Source organism: Diceros bicornis, chromosome 31 (assembly GCF_020826845.1).
Source record: "Diceros bicornis minor isolate mBicDic1 chromosome 31, mDicBic1.mat.cur, whole genome shotgun sequence".
Taxonomy (NCBI): domain Eukaryota; kingdom Metazoa; phylum Chordata; class Mammalia; order Perissodactyla; family Rhinocerotidae; genus Diceros; species Diceros bicornis.
The window spans coordinates 34529108-34555574 of record NC_080770.1 but is presented as its reverse complement, the minus strand read 5'-3'; the positions used below and the strand labels follow the sequence as shown (position 1 = coordinate 34555574).

Sequence of the window (26467 nt, the reverse complement as noted above, 5' to 3'; positions counted from 1 at the left end):
TTTTCCAACAGCATTTGCTCACTTCGTGTCATTTTTGAGCAATGAAGTATTTTAAAATTAAGATATGCACATTGTTTCTTTAGACATAATGCTATTGCACACTTAACAGACTACAGTATAGTGTAGACATAACTATTATATGCACTGGGAAACCAAAAAATTTGTGTGACTCGCTTTATTGCCATATTTGCTTTATTGCAGTGGCCTGGAACTGAACCCTCAATATCTCCGAGTTATGCCTGTATAAATTATATAAAAAAGATTATAGAAAAGCCCCAAATGTTTGAAAATCAAGCAATACCCATGGGTCAAAGAAGAAACCAAAAGAAATCAGAAAATATTTTGAACTGCATGTTAATAAAAATACAACATATTAAAACTCGTGGGATGGAGCTAAACCTACATTTAGAGGGAAATTTATAGCCCTAAATGAATTTGAAGAAAACAAGAAAGGCTGAAAATTTATGATCTAAGTAATCAACTCAAGTCAGGAAAAAAGCCATAGTAAAGTAAATTCAAAGAGAAGAAATCAGAGAAATTAATGAACTAAGAAATGAATATAGAGAGGATTAACAAAGGCAAAAGTCAGTTCTTTGAAGAGACTAATAAAATTGATTAGCCCCTGCCTAGCAAGAATGATCAAGAATAACACAGAGAAACCAAAATATCAGAAATGGAAAGGTGAAATCACTACAGATCCAACAAGCTTTACAAAGATAAGAGGATATTATGAAAAACTTTATGGCAATAAATTGGAAAATGTAGATGAAGCGCATACTTCCTAGAAAAACACAACTTAACAAAATTGACATAAGAATAGGTAGAAAATTTGAATAGTCCTCTATCTAATAAAGAAATTGAATCCTTAATTTAAAACCTTCCCACAATGAAAACTCCAGGATTGAATGGCTTCACTGGTGCATTCTACTAACCATTTAAGCAAGAAATAAGATCAAGCTTACATAAACTCTTCCAGGGAACAGAAAAAGAGGCAACACTTCCCGACTTGTTTTACAAGGCCAGCATCATCTTGATACCAAAACCTGACAAGAACATTGCAAGAAAGGAGAATTACAGGCCAAACTCTCTCATGAACACAGATGTAAAAAGGCCAAATACTAGCAAATCAAATCCAATAATATATAAAAAGAATAATAGAGTGCAACCAAATTAAGTTTATTCCAGGAATGCAAAGTTATTTAACATTCAGAAAATCAATCAATGTAATTCAGTACATTAACAGAATGAAGTAGAAAAATCACATGATAATCATAAGGCTGGAAAGTCATTTGACAAAAATTCAATTATCCATTTAAAACACAAAAACAAAAACAAAAATCTTCCCAAACTAGGATCAGAAGGGATTTTCTTCAACCTGATAAAGAATATCTACAAAAAACCCACAGCAAACATCATCTTTAAAGGAGAAATGTTGAAAGCTTTCTCTCTGTAATCAGTAAGATAAGGATGCTAACTATCATCATTTCCATCCAACATTGTCTTGAAGGCCCTAGCCACTGCAATAAAGAAAAGAAATAAATGACATAAAAGGATTGGAAAGCTAGAAATAAAACTGTCATTATTCTATATCCTCAGGGAAATGCAAATTAAAACCACCATTACACATTAATTAGAAAGGCTAAAATAAAAAGAATAACAACATTAAAGTGCTGGTAGGAATGGAAAGTGGTTGAACCACTTTGGAAAATTAACAGTATCTTTTGAAATTTAATATAAGCATACTCTACAACCCAGCAAACTCAATCCTAGATATTTATCCAATAGAAATTGATGTACTCATATGTACATCAAAAATGATTTACAGGATTATTTGTAATAACCCAAAACTATAAATAACCCAAACATTCATCAACAATAGAATGAATCTATAAATTGTTGTCTATTCATATAATGAAAGTGTTACACACAACACAGTTGAATCTCACAAACAAAATAGAAATAATTCACACAAAATACATACTTAATCATGCAATTTATATAAAGTTCAAAAAGAGAGAAAACTACTCAGTGGCATTAGCAATCAGGATAGCGGTTACCTCTGAGAAAGACGGAGGGTTCTAGGTACAGATAATTACTTCTTGACTTGGAGGGTGTTATAATGGATGTGTTCACACTGTGATAATTCACTGAGTTACACACTTATGATCTGTGCACATTTATGTATGTTAGTGAACATGACTAGTGACAGCATGTGGATACCATGTACCCCCAGATATGATGTCATGAGAGGGGCACTTCACCTATGTGGTAATCTTTCTAAAAACTCATTACTCCAGTCTAATCATGAGTACCCCAGACAAAGTCTGTTTGAGGGACATTCTACAAAATACTTGACCAGTATTCCCTCAACTGTCAAGGTCATGAAAGACAAGGGACGACTGAGAACCTACCACAGACCAGAGGACAGTAAGGAGACATGAAACTCAATGCAATGTGGCATTCTGGACTGGATACAGGAATTGAAAAAGGACATTAATTGGAAAATCTGGTAAAATCCGAACAAAGTCTGGAGTTTAGTGAATGGTAATGCGCCAATGGAGACTTCAGTTTTGACAAATGTCTCGCAGGGAAATACACTGGAGGACAGTGAAACCGGGTGAGGGAGTACAGGAACTCTCTGCACTATCTGTGCAACTTTCCTGTAATCTAAAATTACTCAAAATAAAACGTTTGTTAAAAAAAAAGTTTAATACAAAAGAAATCAAGCTGAACAGCTGCCTGAACCAGAAGGTGGATACGGAAGGAAAGTAACATCTGTATGGTTAGTGCTACACGCTGGACATTTAGCATATAACACTAAGAAACCAAGAATTTCCTGGAGATAGCTAGACAGAACAAAAAGTAAAACAACAAACAAACAAACATAGCAAAAGAGAGATATAAGGCAATATGTATGTACAATACAGGAAAATCAAGGTGCAGACAGGCAACCTACTGTAGCAGAATTTGGGAGCCAGGCAGAGCGGGTTCAATCTCAGCTCTGCCACCTACTGGCTGTGTGATCTCTGGCAAGTTACTTCACCTCTAATCCTGCGCCCTCATTTGTGAAAAGGGGGCTAATATCACCTACCTGAGAGAATTAGAGTGAGGATTACATAAGCGTCATGTGCTTAATAAAGTGCTTTACTGGCACTCAAGAAATGTTCATTTCTTTTCCTTGCCCCCTGGCCTGCTTGTCTGAGGAAGCAGTGAAAATACTACTAGGAGCCAAGAAACCGAGATTAGAGCTCCATCTCTGTCACTTACTAGTTATGGAACCTTACATAAGTCACCTAAACTCTCGGAGCCCGTTGCTTCACCTGTAAAATGAGGGGGCGGGTATAAATCAGGGATCTGCAAACTAAAGCCCAAAGGCCCGATCCCAGCCTGCCGCCCGTTTCTGTAAATCAGGTGTTCTTGGAACAGTGGCACCCATTTGTTTATTATGTACTGCTGCTTTCTCACAACAACAGCAGAGTTGAAGAGCTATGACAGAGATCATCTGTCCCTGAAAGACAGAAACATGTACTATTTGATCATTTAAAGAAAAAGTTTGCCAACCCCTGGTCTAAATAATCTCTCAGGTCCCTTTCAGCTCTAAAATTCTGAATATCATGTAAATATGCAATTTGAAGCTACATGATATACACCATTAGATAGATTGTTAGAAGATATATTAATGTACCATAATTTCAAGATACTTCGTAAAAATTTCCCCAAGCCCAGTGCCTATCTGCTTTCCGAGTTTCCTTTCTATCTGCCATCTCTATAACCTTGAAATTGAGTCAGGGACTGTGGCCCCTAAGTGAGTAGCTAGGTTCCCAACTCAGTCCTAAAACTCACAGGTCTAGCGTTCCTAGATTCCCCAGACTTCTAGATCTCAAAGAGCCTCTATCCTATTCTAACTCATGGCCAAGCCCCCAGAGAACTGATAACTGGGAGTAAAACAGGGGCTATCAAGGAATTCTCTGACAACCTCACCTCCAACCACCTGGTGCAGGAGAGAGCAAGGAGCCTGGGAATACCAATCGAGTGCAATAAAAAAGAAGCTGCTACGTATCCTTAGTTTCCTCCTTTCTTAGTAGCTCTGTGCCTAAAAGGAGAACCACGTCTACATTCTCATATTCCAAATGTCCTAATATGGGACTAGCTCTCTGAGAATCCTAAGACACCCTAAACACAATAGGACAGGTCTTCTCTCCCTGCAACTGCTGGTAAGACCAAAGCTCTGGAGGCAGCCCTATATTTAAATCTTGGCTCTGCCTTTCACTTTGTGATGGCAAACAACTTACTTAGCTTTTTATGCCTTAGGCAGTTCACCTATAAAAGGAGCACAGTAATTACCAACCTAATAGGATTTTGGCAAATTAAATGGAATAATACAAAACACTTAGCTTAATGCCTAGCTTTGTGTTTAATAAATAATAGCTATTGTAAACCCTTACCTATTTACTTATCATCACAAAATACTTATTTTCAGAATATTTTCCTCTTGAAATTATTTAACCCCACATACCAAGTGGATGATATGATTCTTTTCTTCCAAGAACAAAAGCTATTAAAAATATTCTTCAGGGGCTGGCCCCGTGGCCTAGCAGTTAAGTTCAGCGTGCTCTGCTTCAGCAGCCTGAGTTTGTGGGTTCAGATCCCAGGTGCAGACCAACATGCCACTTGTCAGTCATGCTGTGGCACTGACCCACATACAAAAAAGAGGAAGACTGGCACAGATGTTAGCTTAGGGCTAATCTTTCTCAGGAAAAAAAAAAAAATTAATCAAGGGTAGTTTCTCTCAAAGCTCTACTCTCTGCCATTCTTTCCCACCTCCTAGCAATTGAGCTTTTTTGTGTGTGTGTGTGAGGAAGACTGGCCCTGAGCTAACATCTATTGTCAATCTTTCTCTTTTTGCTTGAGGAAGATTGTCTCTGAGCTAACATCTGTGCCAATCTTCCTCTATTTTGTGGGTGGGATGCCGCCACAGCATGGCTCAATGAGGGGTGCGCAGGTCTGCACCCAGGATCCAAACCTGCGAACCCCGGACTGCTGAAGCAGAGCGTGCAAACTTAACTACTATGCCACCAGGCCAGCCCCTAGCAATTCAGTTTTAAGTCATACAATCATGCTTTGTATGAAATTCATATTTGCATGGGAAGTTACAGTGCAAATACATAATGTAAAAGGAATGCTGTTTCAAAAAAGATCTTACTTCAAAAGGAACACATTTGAGAAGAAATGATCCCAATTTCAGCTTAGCAAAACCAAAACATGTAAAATTCCTTTTAGTAGAGAAATTTGAAAAAACTTGGAAGCTAAAGCAGATAAGTAGCAATATATCTGCAATCTACTCATGCACTCTCTTGGGCATAAATTAACAAACCAACTTAATGGGAAATACTTCTTGCCAAAATTGGACAATAATAGTGCAGGAGAAAGAGCAGATTCTGGGGTCAAATGTGAAAAGAGGGATGAAAGTTTTCCTTACTCTATTTTGCTGCTCTTACACTCTTAAAGACCTGGGTCTTTAATATCTGGTCTCCCCAAATATTAGACTGTCAAACAAACATTTACGTGTACTGAAAATAGGAAAGAGGGTGATACAGCAGGCAGTTTTTCTCAGTCAAAAAAAAAATCTTTTAAAAGAAATCACAATATTTATCCTCAAGCAATCTTAGCATTACTAGTTTCTTTATATAAAACAAACATAAGGATAAAAAGAGTTCCACTTTCTCTTCTAATAAATAATCACGTGGGTCCTGAGGTAGACAAAAAGAGGGCAAGCACCAGAGCAAGGGTGCTTTTAGCAATACATGCTTTCTACTTCCTTGGCCAAATGTGAATAGCGACTTACAGATAATGTGGGATTAGCACAGACTAGCACAGATGATTGAGACCCAAAATTATTTAACCTATTTATACTATAGTGTAATATAGTGTAAATATATAATTTACACTATATATTTATATTATTTATATATATTTATAATATAAATATATTATATATTATATTATATTATATTATATTATAATATAATATATTATATATTATAATATATTTATATTATTATATATAAATAATATATAATAATTCCCCCAAAATGGGGAAGGGAGACCCTGCACTCCCAGTACCTTTCAGAGATAAAACCATCCGAGGACATCTGGGCTCCAAATATTTCTTGAGATCATCCCAGGCCTTTTTGATAGCAGCATAGTGGTCAATGTATCTTCCTACATCAGAGTAAGTATCAATGAAGAGAGATTTCCAACACTGATTCTTTTGTGTTTTCTCTTCCCTAAATAGATTAAAACATTGAGATTAAACATCTTTTAAAATGAACATAGCATATATTTTTATAAAATATATTAGCCTATATTTTAGACACTTACCAACATACTTTACTGGGAATTTGTGGTTACTTTTGCCTTCCTTTTCATTTATTTTAGCCACAAATGAAGACTAGATAGCAAAAAGTAATACATACATCAAAAAATTTACCAAGAGTTATTGCTGGCATCGTGGGATTATAAGTGACTTATTTTCTTACTTTCTACTTATTTTCTTTCTAAGTTTTCTAATGTGAATAGTATATGGGGTATAAATTTCAACTTACTCCTAAAAACACACGAATTACAAAATTTTAAAACTTACATGTAGTTGTTCTGTTTTAGAGAATGTTTAGAATCTAATGATACGATAATATTAATCTTATTTATCTACACTGGATCAGCCAAAGAATCATATAGCATCAAAGTGATCACATGACTCAATATTTCTATTGGGTACAATTCCACATTTATTGAGTGTGTCTACTTAGCCGCTGAGGACATTAAAAATAAGGCACATTTTTTTGCCTTCAAAAAATGTATAGTCTAACCAGGGAGAAAGACTAAAGTGTACACTTAAGAGTCAGAAGTGGTACAGGATAAGGCAGCTACAAAGGGCCTTTAGGGAACATACTAATGAGCTTGGACCTTATCCTGTAGGAAATAGAGTCACGGAAGGGTTTTAACAGGGGAGTTAAAAGAGCAGAACTGTAGTTTTGGTTTGGGAGGGCTGTAAACTAGAGGCACAGAGATGAATTAGGAGGGTTTTATAGTAGTCTCAGTAAGAGATGATGAACTAAACTAATGTGGTAGCTAGATGAAATGAGGAGAAAGACTCAAGAATTCTACAGAGGCTAAAATCAGAAAGCCTTGGTAACTGAATGAACGTTGGGAGAGAAAGAGAGAGGAGATCTAGGATGATTTCTGTTCCTGGCTTGGACGCCTGGTGGATGGTACTGCCTTGAAAACTAGGAATGCAGGAGGATCAGGTTTAGGGATAGGGAAAAGAACAATTCAGGGTGGGTTTTTTTGGGGATTGGAAGGGAAGTATCTTTTTATTAATCTAAATAATACATAAACATATTATCAAAACCAAAAAGTACCAAAGATCTTATGATGAAAAACTAGTCTCCAATTCTAGCCCAATCCCTCAAAGGAAACTTTAGTTATTTCTGAAAGTTATCTCTATAATTCTAAATGTTTATGCCTCTAGTTTTGGATTTATCAATTTTACTTCTACCTACTGATACTCCAAAAGCAAAAGATCAGGATACAGGAATACTTAAAATTCCCTCTTCCCCATTCTTCCTCCTCCCAATGTTAGATAAGTCTGTTATTACTTTTAGTTCTATTGAGTAGCTTGTAGCTTTAGATAATATACTTAAACCTCTGCTTCTTACTACACCAACTTTAGTCACTACCTGACTCCTCTCAATCTAAGAAAAGGTTTTAGCAATCCTACCCTTTCTTTCACCTTTCCCAACTCCCACCTTCTGTCATCTACACTTTTATTCTGTCAAATGTATTAACATTTTCTGAGTTCAGTGAACCCTTGTGGGTCATCCAGTGGAAAGGTCCAGCAGACAGCAGTGCAAACACATCTGGAGCTCAGTGGGGACGTCAGGGGTGGACACTGAGGTTTAGGAGTTTGGAGCACACAAGCAGTCACTATAAACTGCAACAGCGCATGCAGGAGAATTCACAGAGGGACAAGAGCAGTGGGCCAAGGACAGAAGCTTGGAGACACCAGCACTTACAGGCAGGCAGGAGAAGAGCCGTCAAAGGAGACAGAGAGACAAGGGTCAGAGAGGAGACTCAGGACAGACTAGTGCTGTGGAAGTAAGCCAAGGGCTGAATTTCAAGAATACATAGTTCCCAAATACTCACTCAGATATCAGCCAGTATTTTTTGCAATGTCTTCTCCACAGTGGATCATGACTTGATAGCTGGCTAAGTCTTCGACTGACATAGCAACAACTGGCAGTAACCAGATTCACAGTTAGTATAAAAGAAAATAAGAAAACAATTTAAAAATAAAGATGAAAATATTCAATGTTAAGCTCTGTTTTATTCCTTTTGCTTTTCTTATTTTCTACTTTCTACCCTTATAACTGCAAAACGATATTTTCTAAAACCTGTTTAAAGTGTTAGCTAGTATAATTAACTTGTGAGTAGTGAAATCTTAACTGAGTTCACAAATAAACCCCCAAACCTCTAAAACTGCAATTTTCACATGAAAGTCTATAAAATATATAAACCACTGGAGTTAATTTCAAATCAAAGAGCTTTCCTACATTTATAACTGGGACAGTAATCGTTTCTACACATAGGAAGAAATGCTATTCAGGAATAAACAAAGTGGCTTTCCTTTCTTCTTTTTTTTTTTTTGAGGAAGATTAGCCCTAAGCTAACATCTGTTGCCAATCCTCCTCTTTTTGCTGAGGAAGATTGGCCCTGGGCTAACATCTGTGCCCATCCTCCTCTACTTTATATGGCACGCCGCCACAGCATGCTTGATAAGCAGTGCATTGGTGGGCGCCGGGGATCCAAACCTGCGAACCCCGGGCCGCCGAAGCAGAGCCTGCACATTTAACGGCTACGCCACCGGGCCAGCCCCATCTTTCGTTTTTTAAGATCTGTGAGACATCTGATATTAAATACACAGCCCTTTTGTCTTGTTCTAATTTTTTCTTAAGGAATGAAATATTGCAGCCAAAAACACTTTTTAACTATAGCAACTATTTGAGAGCCCACCTATAAAAGGTGTCAGATCCATAACAGTTCTGATTCAATATCCATAGCTATTCAAGTTAGCATCAACCGCTCAAAAACAGGGAATGTTAGAAACAAATACCCTCCTCATTATACAGAGATTTCTAATACAATAGTGCTCCCATCCCGTAAATCCTACCCTACATAATTCATTTCAAAAAGAACGAACCTAAAATTAGGAAAATGGATTTCTCTCCTTTCAGAAGAGGAATCACAGTTATAGAAAACAGGTATTCAGAGCTCTCACTTGGGCAACAGCTAATCAACAGAGAGAATCTTAAACACATGGGCTTTGTCAAGGCCATGAGTGGGGCATGTTAAAAGCCACCTGATGGTAAACAAAATAGCCTTTGTTCGATTTTCAGATTTTACACAAACATCATCCTCATCCTTTTCTGCCAAACTCAGAAGATGCCCAAACTAACATCTGCAAACATAGGAATCCCTCCAGTTTTGTGAATTCAGAGTCTATTCTCTCTTTTCTTGATCCCTCTCTCTCCACTGTCCCAAGAGTTAAACAACATAAAAGAATCCCTGGAATGAGCACCCACAGTGATTTTGATGCACTTTCAGCATGAGAACTACCGTTCTTAGAGACTGTGCTCAGTGGGCCTGGGGTGTAAGATCTGTACCGCAAGCAAGTGGATGTTTAAAAAGTGCCACATGTAATTCTGATACACTGTGAGGGTTAGGCATAAATGGAATACAATAAATCACCCTGGAATGCAGGAGATTCAAACTATGCAGCTGATATTACACAACGACCCCAACGGACGAATCCAATCCAATCCTATCCAGTTCAGCAAATATGTACCCAAAACTCCGGAGCTCAGCAATGGGCAGGGCACTTGGCAAAGTTGGGCTGTATAGTGCAGGAAAGAAGTTGCAGTACACTGGCAACTTTTCTGTGGATAAAATTCGATGGTATTTGTGATGGTTAATTCTATGTGTCAACTTGCCTGGGCCAAGGGATGCCCAGATAGCTAGTTCAACATTATTTCTGGGTGTGTCTGTGAGGATGTTTTTGGAAAAGATTAGCATTTGAATTGGTGGACTAAGTAAGCCAGGTGGCCCTCCCAAATGTGAGTGGGCCTAAACAGAACAAAAAGGCAGAGCAACGTTGAATTTGCTCTGCCTGACTATTGAGCTGAGATACTCATCTTCTCCTGCCCTTGGTGCTCCTGGTTCTCAGGCCTTCAGACCTAGACTGGCATCTACACCATTGGTTCTCCAGCTATCAGCCCTTCAAACTACACCACCAGCTTTTTTGTGTCTCCAGCTCGAAGATGGCAGATTGTAGGACTTCTCAGCCTCCATAATTCATGAGCCAATACCTTACAATAAATCATACACACACATATCCTATTGGTTGTTTCTCTCAAGAACCCTAATACAGTATTCAACTCAGTTCACTTTCACAAACATTTATGGAGGGATCATGTCATTTCTGTTTAAAACTTTGATTACAACCTAAAGCATTTAAAATAAAATCTGATCTCTTCATCTTGGCTCCAAGGTCCTGCATGATCTCACCAGTCTCTTCTCAAGGCACTCTGCCTGTGAGTCACTCCCTACCTCCTGGAACGCCAGTCTTCTAGCTCCTCCAAGAAGCCATGCTATTGTCCAATCAGCTTCTGAGCACATGGTTCCCTCTGCCAGGACTGCTCTATGCCATCCTTCATATACAGCAGCTCCTTCCAATTTTAATTGATGGTCCCTCCCTCCCATTCCTAAACAGAGCAGTAGGTCTATTTCCTTCATAGCACACAGCAACTCTTGTATAATCATGCACTTGTTTGTTTTCCATCTTGCCTACTAGACTGTAAGCTCCATGAGAGGGGCCTTATCTGTCTTGTTTACTATTGTATCCCCAACATTTAACAGGCTGGTACACAGCAGGTACTCAAAAAAAAAAAAAAAATCTGTTGAATAAATGACGAATACAAAGATAGACAGTCTTTACATTTAAAAAGTGCACAATCTATCTAGCATGGTAAATAAACTCTGCAGAGGAAGGAAGAAGGTAGAGGAATCAAGAGAGGGGGTCCTAAAGGAATTCCATCCTGCAAGGTTGAAAAGAGGGGGGAAAGGCATTCCAGGCAGGGTCAAGAGCTTATGCCACAGAACAAAAAACACAAGTGTGTGGCATGCTGGCAGAGGTCTCATTTGGCTAGAGTGGACCGTGCCAAATGATAAGAGCCTTAAATGCTCTCAGAAGTTAGGGTTATAGTCTGTACCCAACAAGAGGCATCGTAAGTTTTTAAGGAGAATAACAGCCAGTCTGTCTTAGAAAGATCTCTGCAGCAACGTAGCCCATAGATCAAAAGGATGTGTTTGTGTGTGTGTATGTCAGATCTATACGAGGCTACAGCAACAGAATATTTCAGATGAAAACAGTTTGCAGCTGGAATGGCCTTTTCCAAAGGAAAAATAAACTTTATTTCTCTGCTTTAGTACAAGCCTGAGTAGAGAAAAATTTATTTTCTAGAAAAATAAAAGTGTTACAGGTACTAACATAGCAGCCAGAAACTGGAGTTATCCCTCCACCGCCGCTTAGCTAGGCCGACCAACAGCTACCAAAAAGACTATTTCTAAAAGGATCCCTGATAACACAGGGCACAATCATCAAATGTCTAGAAGCCAATAGTTAATCCAAAAAACAAAACGATCTCGCCCACCCATCCTTAAGAGGGCGACTTCGCCTCCTCTGCAATTCTATACGGTGGCACAAGAAAGAGCCATGCCTCCAGCTGTCAGGGGTGTAAACAGCGTCATTTCTTCCACCATCCCGGACAGTCCCAAGCGCTGAAGGAACTGGGCATTTAACCACCCTTACCAGCAACCGGTGCTTATTTTTGGAACACATGCTGCTAATGTAGGAATCCCAAGGCGTACAGCAGAGAAGACGGTTCCCCGTATCGCGCCACCAGAAGTCAGCACCAAAACACAAAATGGAACACGCCGCCGAGCAGGAAGGCCGGGAGAAAACCCCCCGGCACAGCAGTCCGGAAGCGCGCCCTGCCCGACGTCCCGGGGCGGCGCAGTCGCGCCCAGGGTTCAGGGGGTCGTGGCTGCGCTGGCCCGGGGCCCCGCAGGAGGAGCCTCGACCGGACAGGGGCTTCTCCGCGGCGCCAGGCGGGGCCGGGTGGGGCGCGGCCGCGAGCCCGAGGGTGCGGGCGCGGGGGGCGGCGGGCGCGGTGCCTCCCCCTCGCAGCCGGGCCTTGCCGAGGCCTGGAGCGGGCCCTCGCGGCTCCGGACGCCTGGGCCCTGGACGGGAGGCAGACCTCGAGGTGGGCCCTTCCGCCCGGCTCGCACCGGCCGGGGCCCTGCAAGCTCAGGGCGGCCCGGCGTCACCTTCGGGCTAGGCGAGTCCGGATCCTGTCGGCGAGCCGGGCCTCCGTCCCCCGCCTCCCCGCCCCGAGGCCCCACCCCTGCCCCGCGCCGCGTCCCATTACTTGATGAGGTCCCGGTAGTCCAGGAAGGATAGGATGAGGAGCAGGGGGTCGGTGGGCAGCGATTCCAGGGTCAGCGGCGCCGACTCGGGCTCCACGGCCGCCATCTTGCCTGGCCCGGTGCAGGCCTGGCCCCGCCCCGGCCCCGCCCCCGCCGCCGCCCCGCCCCCGCCGCCGCCCGAGCCGCTCCCCGGCCGCGCCGCAGGTTTGTTCTGTGACCAACGGGCCGCCCCGCCCACAGGGCGGGCCGCGGGGCGGTCCCGGCGAGGCCCCTCGTCACTAGTCCCCGCTCCCCGCGCCGTGCGCCGCCGGCCGGCACCCTTCCCGCTCCTTTTCGGGTCTCCTGAGCTCGCTCCTCCCGTTGCGGCCCCTAAATTTGTCCAGCCCGGACCCCTTTCAGTCTTTGTTCCCAAATCTTCTGCGTGGGTCCTTCCAGCCCCTCATGGGAAATTTTACACCCTGTATCTTCGAAGCCTGGTCCCAAATCTCACACTGAGTCCTCTCCGCCCTTGGCCCCCAAATCCGACGCTTCTCTTGGTTTTCCGACCTAGAAACCCCACATTTCCCCCCTTAAGGGCCCCTCGCCCCGCGTGTCCCCTGAGCACAGCAGGGCGGCTCCGATCCTTGTGCACTCTGTAAGCGCAGAGTTGGGAATCGCAAGAGGAAGGCTCTGCTCCTAAACTGGGAGAATGATCGTGGAGGGCACAATTTTAACCCCCTCCCCAAGTAAAAGGTGCACAAGGACTGGATCTAAGGGTCAGCCGCTCTCACTCAATTTGGTCGTTACGGTTGTTTTTCAGCCCAGTAAGGCAATGCGAAGTGTATGGAAAATGGAATTTTTTTCCCCAAGGTTTAATCTCGGAGGATTAAGTACCCCGGGTGTGACGGGATGAGCTGAGAGCCCCTTCCCCCCAGTGGGCGTAACTGAGGCATGAGGCTGGCCGCTGTTCAGTTTTGCCAAAGTGGGATTAAAGTGAGGGTGGGAGATGTGTCATGGATTGCGAGCTAAGGCATACATCACTTACCTGATTTCTTCTTTTCCACTGCTTTTGCAGAGGCAGTATGGTGTACGGGGCTTTGGGGAGTCCCGTCAACCCGGACTTCACACATCTGCCATTGACTTGAGAGAAGTGAGATGGGGGACTAGTTAATTGTGCCTAAAATCGATGAGCCTCTTTACTCATCTCTAAAAGCCATCCTTCCCCTAGGTGGTTTATGGATGGTAATGGAGCTTTATTAACGTGTCTAGCTATTCAATAAATGTTAATTTCCCAAGCCTATACATGCACCCATCACTAAGTTTTCCAAACTTTTCCACACCCTGGAGAAAGTGTCCTCCCAACTATTTGGAAAAGTGGAAATGATACTCCTCTCCCCCGGAAAAAAACACCACTCCATTTCTTCAATTCATAATACCATTAATACTTTAAATTAATGGTTTTGTCTAATATTTATAATCCCTCTCCCATTGTATTAATCATGTATTTTATTTTCTGTATCTTATGATGTTTTGACATCCTAAAAATCTTGCTGGCAGGGGAGAGACTGCCCTCCCAGCTAGCTAATTCCTAAAGAGAGAAACAACTTTCTTGGGAGCACGCCTCTCATATGCAAGCCAACCACCCCCTTTATCTAACTCTCACACACCAAGCCCATATTTCCTCTGCCCGGAATCATCCCAGGGCCAGTTACCAGGTGGTAGAGAACACCCCTATAGTCTAAAGCCCACCATTTATTGTTCAAACTAGCCATTCCTAAGCTGTTTACTCTTCCCTGCCTTTCCTGTGGAAACCCCAGTAAAGGCTCAGGCCTAAACTTCCCCCTCGCTCCTACTTCTGCCTCCTGACCAAAACCAGATGCTTCCACTGTGGCATGGTGGACTCTCTTTAGGGAAATGTAAGTAATAAAAATCTTCTTTCAATGGCATTGGCTTTGCCATGTTGTCACTCACTCATCTCCATAAATTAAAACCCCACAGGTACAAATGAGACATTCACCCAGCAAAAACCAAAAACTAAAACAAAAAAATCTTCTGCTTATATCTCTGTACTTCCAAACTATTTATGCACATATTTAGGTCATTTCTCAAATTGGATTCAGGTCAGTTGTTCCCTGTCGGTCTTTCTCACCAGACTGTAAATTCTCAGTCTTGTTCATTTTTGTAACCTCAAGACCTAGCATGGCATTCAACAAATAGAAAATTTAAATTTAGCTTGAACGGATGAAGACAAAACAGTCATTTCTGTTTATAAGGGAAGCATAACTGTTTATATGAGTAAATGCTTATAAAGGCATTTGATCCTAATTTATGTTTGTGTCTGTTTCTCCTTCACATGGGCTACTTTATCGGTAGGAGTTTCAAATACACTGCGTTTGCTTCTGCTCTCCTACTGCATTTCCCTTCCATTGGACTTGGTCCAGTTATGACCTAATGAGACCAAAAGTATGAAGTTACCCTACTGTCATGGCCAGGTCAGGCAAGAGAGACACTCACCTAGGGCACAAAATTTAAGGGGGTGCCAAAAAAACTCAGTAATCAAGATAAATAATATTTTAATGCGATATTTTAGAAAATCAAAATTAATGAAAAAAAATCCATGATGAACAAAATACCAAAATCTTAAATAAAACAGGATCCTACAGTGCTGTGAGAGTCATATTGGAGCCTAAGGCAAAAAGAAAAAATGTGCACCCTAAATAAATGGTTTTATGTCTTTTTAAATGGTTATTTTTTTTTCCCCAGAAGGGGCACTCAGGTGGAGGACTTGCTTCTTCCATGTGACTGGGATCAGAGCTCCTGCCATCCTCCCCAGCCTCTCTTTCCCAGGCTGTCAGCCTCCGCCACTGCCCACCTTGGAGAATGCCATCAGGTTGCAGGCTCCTTCTGCAACAGCCCACAGCTCCCTGGGGAGATGATCTCAACCTAGGCTCCATTTTCCTCCCCAACATGATATGAAGCAGGTAGAAGAAGTTGGGGGAGCAACGCAGGTGGGCAGGACCCAGGATAGCCCTTTCCAGGGCTGTGGCTTCCTATTACCCCCACCCCCACACACACACCCCCAATAATGGCTGGAAAGGGGTAGGAAGAGGAGGCCCACGACTTGGCTATTTGGGTCCCCTGGGCTAAGGCTGAGGGTGAGGGCCCCAGAGCCTGTGCGCCTGGGTGGGAGAAACATCCCTCCAAGTCTGCTAATTGATTTGGAAGCTAGTCTCCAAAGGGCAGAGAATCATTTCACTAAAATAGTGTTTGCTTGCCATTAATATGCCTATGGTAGAACAGAAAGAACAAGGTTTGAAAGAAGAGTTCATATGTGGCATTTTAACAACAGGTTTCTCTATTCTTTCAGGAATAAAGATGGATAATATATATATTATCCATCTTTATAGAAATGGATAATATAAATATATTTACCTGTCTTCTTTAGAACCCCAGTGTCACCTGGTCTATGGCCAGTAGTTCTTAGCACACACGCCCCACCTCTAGGTAATTACATCGTAGCTTCATCAGCTTCAACAGCTTCCCATTGGCTGTTCCGGTAAATTCCTCATTCATTCATTCCATCTTCTCAGGTGCGAGGGTCTGGGCTCTGGACTTTGAGGGATCAAGAGGAACACAGTGTATTCCTGCTTTGATGCAATTACTCTTCAGAAGGTGAGAGGTCCACTCCCTAAGGGTTTGGTTGGGGAGAGACAAATCCACATGGCCTTGGAGTCTCACTTTCTCCCTGTTTTCATGGTTTGGCGGCTAGCTGCCTCAGCAGATCTGAGTTTGCTGGGAGGCAGGTGGGGCAGTCACCAGATACTGAGCTCTGGAGGCTCCTGCTCAGTGGTGGCCTAGCTGTGCTCCTCCCCCCATATGTAAACCGCCGTAGGTTAGGGTCACTCTCTATGGAGCACTTTCTGGGAGGTGTCCAGTCTTCTTCTGCCCAGCCTACGTGCACCTCTAAGTGGGGCAGTGAAAGCTGAGAGCTGTGACGGGGAGTGAGATGGGGCGACGGGCTCGAGTGCAGGCTCCTTCTCTGCCTGCAGCCACCCCCCGCCCCAGCATTTTGTATTTATACCACGTGGCATTGGTGGTGTGTGTCCTAGGCCCCTGAAGGGTGGACACGTGAAGGTCACACTCCACTTTGTCTCATGCTGAGTGTTTTTGGAAATGGCCTTGTCCACTTGGGCCTCCCAGGGCAGGAAACATTCTCAGGAGATTCTCAGGGGGTCAGGTCTCCTAGCTGTGGTGACGGAGCCCCGGCATCCTGCATCCGGGAGCCGAGGAGATGAGGGGGTGGGAGGACCAGGGTGGAACTGCCAGACACCAACTCCCCTGGCCAAGTGCGTCATCCAAAGAAAAACCCTGGGCCGAAAGGCCCCTGGTGATTGGTCAAAAGGAGGCCTGCCTCAGCAGAGCCCAGGAAAATTCAGGAGTATGCGCCTGCTTTACTGCTGAAAGCAGGGAGAAGGATACAATTACCGGGATGTGTGGAGATTAAGGGCTGCCACAGCAGCTCAGAAAGGCAGCCTGCCTGATGGGTTGATGCAAAAATCTGGACTGGATTCGGCTGCTCCTGTGGGGCAAAAACACAGACAAATTTGTGGCTGATGAGAAGCCTGGAAGGGCTGAAGAGATGGAAAGACACAGTGCCAGCAGTCATACAAACTAGGTTCTGGGACCTGGCCCCTGCTCCTCTCTTAGGCGAGCCTTTAAATATTCCTGAATTTGGTAAACAGATGTTTGTTTGTCTGTTGTGTTTTGTCTGGAACACGCTTTTTATTTTCTTGCAGCCTGTATAATTGATATGAACCTTCTGGATGCATGGTGAGTGGACCTGCTCATTGGATACATTTGAAGTGTCCTCTACTGGTGGCTTCTAAAATAGTGAATACTGAGGGTGTGGCCAAGAATGGCCTGTAATCACAGAGCTTGCCAAGATTGCATGGTTGAAGCAATAACTCCTACCAGGGGCAGAGAAAGTGCAGTATTTTCATACAAGATGTAAAACAGACCAGGGTGCCAAATAATACCATTCACCAATTCAGTGGCCTGTAGGGGTGGGGAAACCGTTAGTGTTTGGAGTCTTACTGTGTCCTTTTGAGGCTTAAACAGGTCAGTTTGTCCACCGTTGTTCCAGTGCCTGACAGACATCACAAGAGTGGCTGAACCAGTGACACTGGAATGCAGGCTCAGTTGGGCTAATGCTTTTTTCTTTTTGGGGGGTCTGGGGGATGCTCTCCAGGAAGAAGGGGAAAATCAGCCTCTGACCTATGCTCTGCTCTGTGCCCCAGGAGGCTGATCTTATGAACTCCTTCACCTAGGCTCCCTTGTCATCTGGTTTCTGGTTGGGTTCAGTGAGAAGCATTGGCAGGAGATTGGGAAGAGGGAAGAAAAGAGGTATTAGGGTACTTATCTCCACCAGCTGGGATTTGGCCATGCTGTGTTTCTCTATGGAGACCGCTCCCTTTGGGGCCCTCTTTCATATCTTTGGCTTGTCCAGCTGCAGGTAACACTGTTCCCCTCTGTTGCTCTTTCAGGGTTGGAAACAGCTCCCCTCTATTACTAATTCCTGGGCACCTCATCATCCCTTATTGGTCCCTCATTCTGCTCAGATCTCTGTAAGTAATCTCCTCACTGAATTCTGTTCACTTGTGTCCCTTTGAAAGTTTTGTCAGCTTCCTTATAGGACCTTGACTGATGTCACTTGCCTTCACCTACCTGGGCAAGCAGTATACTGTCACACGCACCCAGTGGGACGTTATCAGTGAGTTGAACTAACGCTAAAACAGTGAGAACTGCTGCTCGGGGCCAAACCTTCCACCATACTGATGACACAAGCACTGGGTGTACTACATGCATTCCATTGCGCCCCATCTTGGAAAAGTTGACCAAAGATGGATTGGCTTGGAAACTTTTGGAGGTGATGGATATATTTACTACCTTGATTGTGGTGATGGTATTACAGAAGTATGTGTATGTCCAAACTCATCAAAATGATACATTAAATATGTGCAATTTTTTGTATACAATTATACCTCAATAAGCTGTAAAATAGAAAAGAAGAAATGATTCTGCTACTCATGTGACCTTCTTTGGGGTTTCTTATGTGGCTACCAGCTAGTGATAGTAATTGAGACCCAATCTCTGATTGGCCTATTTCGGACAAAACACTTCATACCTAGGAATTTTACTACAGCCTTTATACACCAGATAAGCAACCACATTTGAAGAGGGCACTTGTGGCAAGAAGCCTTGAAAGCAATGTGGTCCTCGAGAGCAAACCTTGTCCTGGAGTCTCCTGTCTCCTCAGACCCATGGAATTACAGGTATCAGCGTTCAATCTCACAGAGGATTGGAGACTTTGGAAGTGAGACTCCACTTTCTTGTCAGCCAAGCCTACAAGGGCTTCCTTCTATTGCCAGCCCATTCTGGAAGAACATTTTCCTTGTTACTGCAAGGAAAATGACCCTGCCACCTGGCACTCTCACCTTACAGTGGGTCCTGAACTGTCTGCACTGAACTACCTAGAAGGTTCTGTAGCAATGTGGAAATGGTACTTCCAGCCAAGGCCCACGCCTAGTGTCTGATACCTTAGCAACTTCAGACGTTAGACACCGAGAGAACCACCCACTGTTAAACCTAAGCTGTTAGCTCGCTGGGGGCCTCTTTGACAAGACTTACTTGTGACAAAAAAGCATGGTTCACCCGTGAAATAGCTTGCTTCTGAGATGGACAAACCCCATGGAATGCCATAGGCATAAATTGCTGAGGCCCACAGCACTAGACATGCTATACAATTGGCTACGCTTCCTTGGCTGTAGGGCCCACTGCTCCAAGACTGATAGAAACCAACCTTGACACAGTGTGTCAGTTAAGATCCTCCAAGAAACAAATGCTGTGAGAGACATATTAGATGTACTAGGTGTGGTGGGTGGGGCCTGTGAGGGATAAAAGGGAAGGAGTGAGAGTAGGTGAAGAGAGTTTGGACTGTGATGCAGATCTAATGCTTGGGAAAAGAGAAGGTGAAGGAAGGAGAATCCGGCAGGAAGAATCTCAGACTGGATTGCAGCTCTGAGAATGTCTCGGCCAAGCTAATGGAGAATTCTCAAGCCAAAGCTGCCCATTAGAGTAGTCCAGAGACCCACAGCACTGGCCTGCACTAATACCCCATAATGGTCACTTATGGGCTGGGAGTAACCAGAGGAAGTGTGACTGATGCAGAAGCATGGTGCGTGGCAAACTGGCATTATCAGTCAGTTATGCTACCTGCAGCAGGAGATCTGAGCAGGAAATATGAGATATTTCTATAGCTGACACACACACAGAAACATCACTAATGGCTAGCAATTTGGTCAGGCCATTGGGCCCCCAAAGGCTACATTAATAATGCAGCCAATATGGGGCACCCCCTGTGGAAATAGTTATGAAGTGACAAAATCTAGAGGAAAACCACTAATATAGGCTTTGTGTCTATCTATGACAGCCCACTGAATCTACACTTGAACCCAGCACATTAAAGGAACCACCAAAAGGATGGGGATGCCCAGCTGGAAATTATTTCCACGCATATAGCAGCCACTGTTGCTGAAAAGCTCATGCTCTCAGCCCAGTCTGTCCAATGATGACCTGATGGCCTCTATAAGCCTCGCTGGTTCAGCTGTCTTCAGCTTTTTATCAGTTGCATGCTGCCATATTACCCTCTGCCTTGGCCGAGCAACTAGGCCCCCAGAAGTCAAGGAGCAGGCACAGAGGAAAATGCAAGCAGGAAGAGGACACTCTTCTCCCACCCACTCCCATCTGTTGGAATAACACAGAGTTGAGGAATGTATCAGAGTACTTTGGGGAAACAGAAACCATGCTACACATTTCAAAAGATGAGATTTAATAAAGGAATTGTTAGACATATGTGAGAAGGCCGAAAGAGCAAAGAAAGAATACTGAGGTAATCCAGAAATGAGGACTGCCACAAGCAGCTACCACTCTAGGGCTCTGGAAGCAAAATGGAAAAGAGGTTATAGAATGGAGGAGCTGGAAGGAAGGGCCACCACTGGCTGGTGCTCTGATGGCCCCCCTGAGAGTCACGTGCTCAGATGTCTGAGGTCAAGATCTCTGAGAGGGGACACCTCACAGCTGGTGATCAGATCTCAGAACAGTTGACTCACAGCAGATGCTCAGAGCCTTGAAGGTAGTGTTGCCAGATTTAGCACCCATATACATCTACCACCACCATTAATACTATCACCACCACCACCACCACCATCATCACTACCGTCACCATCACCGCCACCATCACCACCACACCACTACCACCATCACCATTACCACCACCATCACCATCACCAGCACCAGCACCATCACCACCACCACCACCACCACCATCACCATTACCACCACCATCACCATCACCATCACCAGCACTACCACCAGCACCATCAACACCAACACCACCATACTACCACCACCACCACCATCATCACTATAATCACCACCACCTCCACCACCATCACTACCACCATCAACACCACTATCCCCACCAGCAACAACAACAAAAAATAAAGAAGCAAAAAAGAAAAAGGCCAACAAACAGGAAACCCAGTTAAATTTGAAAGATTTATAACTAGTTATGTATATATACATTAAAATAAGGTGGCATAGTGGTTAAGTTCATGTGGTCTGCTTCAGCGGTCTGGGGTTCACCAGTTCAGATCCTGGGAGCAGACCTATACACCACTCATCAAGCCATGCTGTGGCGATGTCCCACATACAAAATAGAGGAAAACTGGCACAGATGTTAGCTCAGCAACAATCTTCCACACCAAAAAAAAAAAAAAAAACACACAAAAATATCACATAGGACATATTTATACTAAAAAATTATTTATTCTTTATGTGAAATAAATGATAAATATGTAAATTACCTACATCTTTCTTTAATTATACTTCCCTGGTGATTTGGCTCTCCCTAATGTTTCCTTGTTTTGCAGAATTTGGTTATAAAAGTCCTTGCATTTATAATCTATTTACATTGTATCATAGTTTCTACAGTGGTCACATACAGCTTATTTTATTCTTTTATCCACTAAACATTCATTAATGAAAAAACACGCTCGACAATTGCATCGTGAGCTGGTACACTGATGTGTGCCAGCTGTCACTGATTGGCTCAACTTCAGAATTGGGGCTATCAGTCATTGGCTAACTTTCAGAAGTGTGGTTATTGGAGTGAGGCTGTCACCGATCAGATGATTTCCAGAGCACAAGTTATCTCTGATTAATGATAGTTACTTGTTCATAACTTGGGACTCTGACCAAAGAACAGTCTTTTTTTTCGTGATGATATGAAATCAGTACCTTAATTCTTAGTCCTCCCTTTTTGTCTACCCTCAATCAAACCTGCAGGAGAGACCATGGGTATTGTCCATAACTTTATTTTATGATTTTCAGCTATGTTGCATTTAAGTGACTTAAGCTTCAATTACTATGGCAGGAAAAATAGCTCAAACTGCTGATATTTTGTAATTTATTGGGAAAAGAAAAGCTGAATAGAGGGCATTGAGGACGTTGTGACAAAGTCAGTACAGGACGCAGGACACAATCATTACAGGACTCCTGGCAACGCTACTTGAAGGGGTGCCTCTTGGTTGGTATTGGACCTCAGACGTGGGGCAACCTCACAGCTAGTGCTTTGGGTCCTGACAGGCCACCATGGGGCTGGGGTTCAGAGTGCCTAAAACCCTCTGGAGGAAGCCCTGCAGAGGCTGGAAAACAGCAAGAGAATCTCTGTCCCCTCCTGCCTTCCAGTCTCCTGCCAGTGCTCCCCAATTGACAGTGTCCAAGCCTGCACAAGCATCAGGGAGATGTCGTTTCCAGCCTTCCAGGCCCTGCATTGCTGAACAGAATGTGTAAGGGCAGGCCCAAGCTAAGAGATTAGAGATAGATAATTAACACAAGCAATAATTAGGCAAGAAAAAGGAACAAAAGGCATCCAAATCATAAAGGAAGAAGTAAAATTGTCTCTGTTTGCTGGTGACATGGTATTATATACAGGAAACTCTAAAGACTCCACCAAAAAACTGTTAAAGTGAATATGTGACTTCAGTAAGGTTTCAGGATATAAAATCAATATACAAAAATCATTTGCATTTCTATGCACTAACAGAGAACTATCGGAAAGAGACATTAAGAAAACAATCCCATTTACAATAGCATCCAAAAGAAGGAGATACTTAGGAATAAATTTAACGAAGGAGGTGAAAGATTTGTACACTGAAAGTTATAAAACGTTAGTGAAAGAAGTTGAAGACGACACAAATAAATGGAAAGATATTCCACCTTCATGGATTGAAAGAATTAATATTGTTAAAAAGTCCGTACTACCCAAAGTGATCTACAGATTCAATGCATTCCCTATCAAAATTCCAATAGCATTTTTCATAAAAATGAAAAAAAACACTCCCAAAATTTTATGGAACCCTAGCCAAAGCAATCTTGAGAAAGAAGAACAAAACTGGAGGCATCACACTTCCTGATTTCAAATTATACTACAAAGCTATACTAATCAAAACATTATGGTATTGGCATAAGAACAGACACAAAAATCAATGGAATGGAATAGAGAGCACAGAAATGAACCCATGCATATACAGTCAACTAATTTTTGAAAAATGCACCAAGAATACACAATGGGGAAAGGACAGTCTCTTCAACAAATGGTGTTGGAAAAACTGGACGGCCACATGCAAAAGAATGAAACTAGACCCCTATTTTACAGCATACACAAAAATCAACTCAAAACGGATTAAAGACTTAAATGTAAGACCTGAAACCATAAAACTCCAAGAAGAAGACATAGGGGGTAAGCTCCTTGACATCCATCTTGGTGATGATTTTTGACATCAAATCAAAGGCAACAAAAGCAAAAATAAACGGTGAGACTACATCAAACTGAAAAGCTTTTGCACAGCAAAGGAAATCAACAAGAAAATGAAAAGGCAACCTGTGAAATGGGAGAAAACATTTGCAAACCACATGACCCATAAGGGGTTAATATCCAAAATATACAAGGAATTCATACAACTCAATAGCAAAAAACCAATTAACCCAATTAAAAAATGGGCAAAGACCTGAATAGACATTTTTCCAAAGAAGATATACAAATGGCCAATAGGTACATGAAAAAGAGCTCAACATCACTAATCATCAAGGAAATGCAAATCAAAACCACAATGAGATATCACCTCACACCTCTCCGAATGGCTATTATCAAAAAGACAAGAGACAACAAATGCAGGCAAAGATGTGGAGAAAAGGGAACCCTCGTGCACTGTTGGTGGGAATGTAAACTGGTACAGCCACTATGGAAAACAGTATGGAGGTTCCTCAAGAAATTAAAAATAGAACTACCATATGATCTAGCAATCTCATTTTTGGATATAAATCCAAAGGGAATGAAATCATTATCTCAAAGAGATATCTGTACTCCCATGTTCACTGTGGCATTATTCATAATAGCCAAAGTATGGAAACAACCTAAGTGTCTGTTGATAGATGAATCGATAAAAAAAAAAAGTAGCATGTATATGCAATGGAATATTATTCAGCCTTAAAGAAAGATATCCTGCTTTTTGTGACAACATAGATCAACCTTGAGGGCATTATGCTAAGTGAAATAAGCCAGACAGAGAAAAACAAACACTGTATGGTATCACTTATATGTGAAATCTGGAAAAAAAAAAAAAGAAAGCAAATTCATAGAAACAGAGAGTAGAATGGTGGTTGCCAGGGGCTGGGGGGTGGGGAAATTGGGAAGCGGCTGTTAAAAGGGTACAAACTTTCAATTATAAAATGAATAAGGTCTGAGGATCTAATGTATAACATGATGACTATAGTTGATAACTCTGTATTGTATAATTGAAATTTGCTAAGAAAATAGAACTTAAGTGTTCTTACCCCCCCCAAAAAAGAAAAAAGTAAATATGTAAGGTGACAGATGTGTTAACTAACTCAATTAAGTAAGTTAATTTGGAATCCTTTCACAGTATATATGTATACCAAATTATCATGTTATACACTTTAAATGTATTACAATTTATTTGTCAGTTATACCTGAGTAAAGCTGAAAAAATAAAAGTAAAGGAACAAAAATGAGAGATAATAAAAAATAAGGATACAAATACAAAAACAAAAGAAGCGCATAAACATTTTTAAAAGGATTATACTTATATTGTTGTATAACTTGCATTTCTTGAACAAATTGTAACTCTTTTCCTTCTTAGCAAATATTCATCTACGTTATCATTATTAATAACTACATGTATGTTCCTTAATATGAATGCATCATACTTTATTTAATCAGTCTCCTATTGTGAGATATTTAGAAAATTTCCAATTTTATTATAATAAAGAGCATTGTGATAAATATCCTTGTACATTCATTTTTGTGAATTGTTTCAGTTACGTTCACACCTAAATTTTAGGTGTGGAATTGCTGGATCAAATTTACGAACTTTTTTTCTTTTTAAGGAAGATTTGCTCTGAGCTAATATCTGTTGCCAATCCTCCTCTTTTTGCTGAGGAAGATTGGCCCTGGGCTAACATCTGTGCCCATCCTCCTCTACTTTATATGGGACGCCGCCACAGCATGGCTTGACAAGCCGTGCGTCGGTGCGCACCCAGGATCCGAACCTGCGAACCCCAGGCCGCTGATGCAGAGCACGAGAACTTAACCGATATGCCACTGGGCCAGCCTCCCAAATTTACAAACTTTTTACAGTTTGTCACCTATTTCTAAATGGCTCTCAAAATAGGCTACAGACAAAACATTGAGTTCCAGATGTAGAAGTAGTACAGACCACATTCTCTGACTCAAATATAGTAAAATCAGAAATGAGTAATAACTGTATAATCTCAAAAGCCACACCATTTTGACCTCAAAAAGCAAATAATTAAAAATATCCTCTTCTCTGACCTTTTTGGACAAAGAAGAATTAAAACTGATATTACAGAATTGTTTGACAGTAATGACAACCAGAATGGCATATAATAAATTTTTTTAATTTTTCTGTCAAAACTTTACCTAGAAGCAAGTTTAAAACCTTAAATATTTTCTGTATTAAACAAGGAAGAAAAATAGATATACAATGCATTCCACTCAAGTTATAAAAGAACAAATACACTCAAGGGAAGCACATATATATAAATTCAGGGAAAAGCACAATGGAAAGAATTGAAGATAGAAAATATTGGGATTGACAGATAAGTTCCATATCTTGCCCCATGTGTGTTTAAGTGTTTGTGCATATTTGTGTATGTGTGTGTATTCACATGTGATCACAGAAGCAGGGACAAGCATGGAACCTTCCCACATTTTGCTGACAGTTCAGAAGACGAGAGAAACTCGAACCTAACTGACACAGCGGGATTAGCTGGGTTAATGTCAGCCTCAGTAGAGTGTCAAGAAAGCACAATGTGGAAGTGACTAATTTAGTGGTGGGCGGACCGGTGAAGGAAAGCATCCCACAGAATGTGACAGCTGAGTTTAGCATCGTGGATGGGTAGGATTTTGCCAAGTGAAATGCTTGTAGAGTGAAGTCTGGGTGTGAGGGATTGTTTTCAAAGTGTAAGATTTTTTTTTCCTTGCCTAATTAGTTCTAGACATCTATAGGGCTATGTTACAATACAGCCTTATCATTTTTAATTATATGTTTTCTTTTAGAGCTGGAATTCTTTTGATTCAGGTAGTCTATTTTTAGAGCCTGCTTTATATTGTTAGTACTTATGGCAGAAAATGAACTTAATAGAAATTAAACAGGTTTTTAAATTTCTTATCTGTCATTAGCTGATGATGTTAGCATGCAAAGATGCATTCAAAATCTACTTTATTCTATGGAAAGGTTACGTTGCACGGATCTAAGCGTGGTGAAGGAATGGAGAGTCTGTA

The 26467-nt window shown here is 42.0% G+C and overlaps 1 protein-coding gene across 1 annotated transcript in view; it reads right to left on the bottom strand.

Annotated features, from left to right (window-relative positions):
* FBXO3 (F-box protein 3) overlaps nucleotides 1-12672 on the bottom strand; it is a 32240-nt gene extending 19568 nt beyond the window's left edge. Inside the window, exons 1-3 of the mRNA XM_058527174.1 lie at nucleotides 12546-12672; nucleotides 8206-8295; nucleotides 6124-6287 (exon numbers count right to left, since the gene is read on the bottom strand). Of these exons, the coding sequence (XP_058383157.1) occupies nucleotides 6124-6287; nucleotides 8206-8295; nucleotides 12546-12649 (358 nt within the window). The 5' untranslated portion in view covers nucleotides 12650-12672. The remainder of the gene's footprint in view (nucleotides 1-6123; nucleotides 6288-8205; nucleotides 8296-12545) is intronic.
* Between the last annotated feature and the right edge of the window lie 13795 nt (nucleotides 12673-26467).